The 6532-nt window shown below is 37.7% G+C and overlaps 1 protein-coding gene across 1 annotated transcript; it reads left to right on the top strand.

The window, feature by feature from the left end:
- Positions 1-4767: 4767 nt before the first annotated feature.
- Positions 4768-5510, top strand: LOC121778824 (indole-3-acetic acid-induced protein ARG7-like). The gene has a single exon (XM_042176228.1). It carries the CDS (start codon positions 4797-4799, stop codon positions 5229-5231), a length of 435 nt encoding a protein of 144 aa, XP_042032162.1. The 5' UTR covers positions 4768-4796; the 3' UTR covers positions 5232-5510.
- Positions 5511-6532: the final 1022 nt, after the last annotated feature.

Here is a 6532-nt window from a genome sequence, read left to right on the forward strand (position 1 = left end):
AGAACACATGCATGAAACGAGCCTCATCAGCACAGATTATAGTTTGAAGTTTGTACAATATTTAGAGTTTGAATTTAATTACATCCCAACAAATGTTAGTATTTCAAGTAGTAAAAATTTATAAGTGCTATTTTAATATAAAATAACGCAATTTCTTCTAAATGATATTTTGTTTCGTGAAACTTATTAGTATGGAATAATGAAATTTTTATCATTAAAATTAATACTTCTTCCGTCCTACAAGAATATGCACTCTTTCCATTTTATTCCGTTCCACAAGAATATGCATTTTCTAATTTTGGAAACTATTTTCTATTAAATAAGGTGGGACTCATTCTCTAATAATAATACTTTAATTATTTTTTCTCTCTAGATGGTTCTTACTTTACCCAATTTGCGTTAAAATTTGTGTTGAATTTAAAGTGCATATTCTTTTGGGACGGAGGAAGTATAACTTATCATAAATGCTTTTCAAATTTCAATAATTTATTATTTCCACAAATGAAAATGGGCTCTACAGTAATTCAATACTTCCCTCGTTCCAAGTTACTTGAGTCGTATTTCATTTTTGATTGTCCCAAGTTACATTGTTTTTGGCTAAAAACAAAACATCTAATCACACTTACTTTATTATTTCTTTTACTTTACCCTCTCTCATCTCTCTTACTTTATTCTCTCTTCTACTTTATTTAACTCACTAAACACAACTTTCTTAAATCTCGTGCCAAAAAAGAAACGCCTCAAGTAATGTGGAACGGATGGAGTATCATATATGAAATAATCTTCAAACATAACACTCATATATAAAATAATCTTCAAACTTAACATTAACTCCAAAATCAATGTTAAAATGGTTTTGCTTCTCCGTTCCATGTTAATAGAGTCATTTTTCTATTTTGGGAAGTTCTATGTTAATTGAGTCATTTCTATTTTTTGCAAAAAGTAATTCTCCATTCTATTAACAAGGAACGGAGGGAGTAGTTTGAACAATGAATAATGCTATCAGATAAGAAAAAACAAATACAAAATTAAAAGACTACCATTTATAAGCAGAATGCACAAAATCTGAGATTAGGAAAGGAGATACCATGGAGTTTTCCAATCAACCATAAGGGAATCCTATCTATAGGAAGGGAATGGTCGCCCCCTAGTCCTGTCGCAATGGAAGCCTTGCAACGTCGTTTGTTATACATTAAGTGTGTTAGCTTTTACTCTCAAACTTTAATCCAAAATTAACCTTTTCCGTTAATTTTAATTGTCAAATGTGACCAAATTAATGACTTAATTATAAATCTAATTAGCCAGATTAAACTCATTAATTTTGATTTAAGAAAATATTTTACCTATATTTTTTATCTTCAATAAAAATTAAATGTGAATATTTTATAAATATTAATTCAATTTTATTTTTATTATAGGTAAAAGAAATAGTATTGCATAAATTTTAATATTTTTTTATTATATGTACAAAAAAAATTTACGAATATTTATATGTTTTTATTGTTAATTAGATTTATAGTTAAGTCATTAATTTGGTCAAAACATGTTTGACCGTTAAATTTAATGGAAAATGTTAATTCTGGACCAAAGTATTTTGTTTGAGACCAAAAGGTACACAGTTAATATATACGACCAAAACGTTTTTAGAGCAAATATAAGGGATCAAATTTGGACTTTAGTCCTTTGTTATATCCTCTACTTATTATTTTTTCTTATTTCCTTACTATACTTTAACATTATGTGCTCGTTTGTTCCCAAAAAAAACCGTTATATTATATGCGTTACTGAAAATACGGTAGGAGAAAAAGTCATACATTTACCTTCCAATATTTTCTGTATATCAAACTTCGGTACCGTACCTCTTTCTGTGTGTTGTACTAAAATTCGGTATACCAAACTTTCAACATCAATGAAATTAGAGTATTTGGATTTTTAGAATATTATTTATATTTTATAATTTAAAAATATATTAAATATATTTTATAAGTATATAAATTTATTTATATTTCACAATAGATTTTATAATTTAAAAATATATTAAACTTATTTTATATAAGTATATTTATATTTTAAGGACGAAATTTTGGCATTTTTCTTCTCATTTATTTCATCCGGTCCCCATTAAATTTTCCATATTTGACGGGTGCGAATTTTAAAAATTGTTTGACTTTTTTAGTAAAAGTGGAGTAGAAAAATTTAATGGAATGTGAATCATATTTTTATATATTAGTTTTATAATAAAATGTTAGTGGGAATGAGTTAGTGGAATTTAAAATCTGCTACCAAAAATGGTAAAAGTAAATAAAATATTTATTGACAACTTGTGCAACGGATGGAATAGAATCTTCACTTAATTCACAAAATAACATTATATAAAATATCATTTCATAATAGAAATGTTTCACTTAGAGTGGAACGGATGGAGTATGTGACATGGTGACCGGAGTCGATAACTTATTTATTTAGTTAAATAACAAAAACCGAAGACAATAAAATAACAAGGGCAGGGGCTACTATATTATTACTCCCTCCGTCCCACATAGATTGTCTCACTACTTTTAGTGGAATGCGGGTCCTACTTTTATATATTAGTTTTATAATAAAATGTGAGTAGGAATGAGTTAGTGGAATATGGGGTCCACTACCAAAAATGGTAAAAAGTGAAATGAGACAAATTTTGTGGGACAGACGAAAATAGAAAAATGGGACAATCTTTGTGGGAGATGGAGTAAATACGATCACGGGGGCAATATAGTTATTTTGACCTGGCCACACTCTTCTTCTTAGGGCACCCACAATTGGGCACCCGATGGCACGCCCTATGCGTGCCATCGTCCTCGGGCGCGAACGATGCCTCCATTGTGGGTGCTCGCCATAGGGCGCGCCCTATGCCCACGCCCTAAGCTTCGGGCGCGGAAGAAGCGCGGACGATTGCCTATCGTCCGCGCCATCGTCCGCGCCATCGGGCACCATTGTGGGCTCGGTGGACTATGGTCGCGGACGATAGGCCATCGTCTGCACCATCGTCCACGGCATCGGGCACCATTGTCGGCTCGGCGGACGATGGCACACGTTTTTTATTTTTTTCTGAATTTTGCCTATTTAAACCTCGTTTCTCATTCACTTGTTCATACGGATATCTCGCCTCTCTCATTTCTACCTCTCTCACATTTCTACCTCTCTCACATACCAAAATGAATCACGACGACGACACTAGTTCTAGTTCCTCGGAGTCAGGTAGTCCCACCCCGGAACCTTAGATGCAGCCGTTGAAGAGGCCATGGCGGAATGCTTAGTCAAAATGAAGCGCGAGGAGGCGGCGTCGGCGGTGGCGGAGCAGATCCACAGGCCTATTCGACGTCGGACGGTTGTCCGACGCGACCACGCGGCAGCTCACCAATGTCTGATTTCAGACTATTTTACCGAGCAACCACGATGGGGACCGTCCGTTTTCCACCGCCGGTTTAGAATGCGGCGTTACCTTTTTCTCAGCATTGTCCGGACTTTGTTGTCACGTGATGAATACATGACTTATCGGGAAGATGACGTCGGCAGACCCGACCTTACACCGTTGCAAAAGTGCACGGTTGCACTCCGTCAGTTGGCCTACGGCACCACGGCGGACATTTTCGACGAGTACCTCCACGTCGGGGAGACAATAGGCCGGGAGTGCCTGAAGAGATTTTGTAGGGGAGTTGTGGAGGCCTACGGCGACACATATTTACGCAGGCCGGCTGCCGTTGATTGCCAGGGCCTGATGAAGAAGCACGAGACGGCGCACAGCTTTCCTGGGATGCTAGGTAGCGTTGACTGTATGCACTGGGAGTGGAAGAATTGTCCGACGGCGTGGAGAGGCCAATTCACTAGTAGATACAAGGGCAGCCACCCGGCGATGATCCTCGAAGCCGTCGCTGACCATCGGCTCTGGATCTGGCATGCTTACTTCGGCGTGGCCGGGTCGAACAACGACATTAACGTCCTCAACTCATCCACCCTCTTCACCGAGCAATGCAATGGCAACGGCCCGGCCATCGAGTTCACTGCCAGCAGTCGCCAATACCACATGGGGTACTACTTGGCCGATGGCATATACGCATGGTGGTCTGCTTTTGTGAAGACGATCATCTGCCCAATTGGTGAGAAGAGGGTTTTATTTGCGCAAAAACAGGAGGCGGCGCGGAAGGATGTCGAGCGGGCATTTGGTGTGCTCCAAGCACGGTGAGCAATTGTGAAAGGGCCGGCTCGTCTCTGGTTCAAGGAAGTCATCGCCGATGTCATGTATGCGTGCATAATCATGCACAACATGATAGTCGAGCATCAAGGTGGGACCATCACCGACTAGAACAATGATGAAGGTGCATCTAGCTCGTCCAGCACGGCGACCGAGCCCCCTGCTAGAGGATTACCAACGGGCTTCAATGAGGTTCTATCTAAACAGGCCTCAATGCGCAACCAACAAGATCATGCCCAGCTCATGAACGACATGATTGAAGAAGTGTGGGCCCGTAACCGCCGTCGCTGAGTTTGCGTATTTTTTTAATTCGTATTGTAATGTATTAATTTTTATAAATGAAATGAAGTTTTTTGCCAATTTTTATAGTTATTTAAATATTCAAATAAAAGAAAATGCATAAGGCGCGCCTTAGGACGTCACGCTGCAGGTGGGAGGGTAAGAAGATAAAAATGATGACGTGACGGTGCATAGGGCGCGCCTAAGAGCGCCACATTGCTAATGCTCTTAACCCTCACTCTTTACTCACTACTTCATAAAGATTGAAGAACTCTCTTCCTCTCTAATGTCTTCATCCAACAAAATAGGTAACATGACCACCAAAATTGTGAGGCTGAAGCAAGTCGTCACCAGCTGGAAATCCAAGAGCGCGAGGACCAACATTTCCTACTCCTCATCTGACTCCGAATCCGACGAACCGGCGGCTCCAAATCGCCGCACTCCCTCCGGCTACGTCGCGGTCTACGTCGGCCGGAAGCGCCTCCGGTTCGTAATCCCCACCCGGTTCCTCAACCTCCCGGTCTTCGTCGCCCTCCTCAGCCAGGCCGAGGAGGAATTCGGTTACCCGCCCACCGGCGCCCTCACTCTCCCCTGCGAAACCGCCTTGTTCTCCACCATCCTCCGCCTCCTCGACAAGGACGAGGAGAAGTTCCGCGCCATAACCATCCACGAATTCGCTCAATTCGCCTCCGAATCGTGCAATTGGTCATCATACAAATGATTTTCCCCAACCAGCCGTGCTGAAAAAGCTAGGGTTTGAAATGCTCTTAAATTTCAATTTCACTTTTTTTAAGGGAGATTAGTTTTATTTTGAATTTAGTTGAAACTAATTTTAGATCATCCTTGAGGCCAGATGTTGGAAGGATGAATGCTGGTTGCACAATGCGATGCTTTAGTTTTCCGATTCCCTTTTTTATTTGTTAAAGGGTTTGATTTTTAATGGAATTCCAATGTTGAAAACAGAGAATGTTTGATGTTTCTATGATTTTGACATGATCGATTTTGTTATTGTAGTTATTGGCGTTTTCAGTTGAGATTTTGTTTTTTTTTTTTGGATAACATTTACTATTAGGAAATTTGTTATTAATTGTTTAGTGTGCTTAAAATATCGTGTGTTTTTTATATAAATGTGGTCAGATTTGCACTGATTCATAAATGACTGGTAGTATTTTAATTTATGAGTAAACTTAAATGATATTGTGATTGATCTTTTAATATTGCACAAAAGATCATATACCATTTTTGTGCAATATTTAACTGATAATGTGATTTTGTAAATGTTAGGTACTAAAAATGTGCAAACCCCATTTTCTGAGTACTAGTTTTGTAATTCACTCTATTGCAAAATTAGTAAAGTAAGAGAGAGGTAGAGAAGAAAGTAATTAAATTTTAAAATATTATTAGTGGAAAATGAGTCCAACTTCATTAGAAAGAAAAAAAAATTTAAAATTAGAAAGTGCATATTCTTATGGAACGGACTAAAAATGAAAGAGTGCATATTATTGTGGAACGGAGGGAGTGATAATTATTGGACTTGGCTAGAAATCTAATGAGATTCAACATGTTTTTATCTTAATAGAATTCAACCTAATTAAGTTAGCTCAATTTAATGAAAGTTTTCAAGGAATATTAATCAGTTACGTTATTGCGATCTAATTTATCATCTAAATCGCGATCATATAATTTAGGCCTTTTAATATATTTATTTAATGTATTTAATATAACAGTGTCCATTAATTAACGTGTTTGCTACTAGCTCAATCTAATTAATTTTTTCCCAAAAAGTGACAAGAGTTCTAAAGTGCAGTTATATCTGTGTATAAAATCTTATTAGCTAGGTTTTTGTGACTAATAACCTTGAGGGACCACATTAATTATTACATAGCTGAGAGTCTGAGACGTAATTTTATATAAAGTAACAATACATAGCTGACTTATATCTGTGATGATGAACGATACCCAAGATGGCATAGTATTATGTTAAGGACCTAATTGCTTAACGTCGATTTCCACACAAAATCA

Source organism: Salvia splendens, chromosome 19 (assembly GCF_004379255.2).
Source record: "Salvia splendens isolate huo1 chromosome 19, SspV2, whole genome shotgun sequence".
Lineage (NCBI taxonomy): Eukaryota > Viridiplantae > Streptophyta > Magnoliopsida > Lamiales > Lamiaceae > Salvia > Salvia splendens.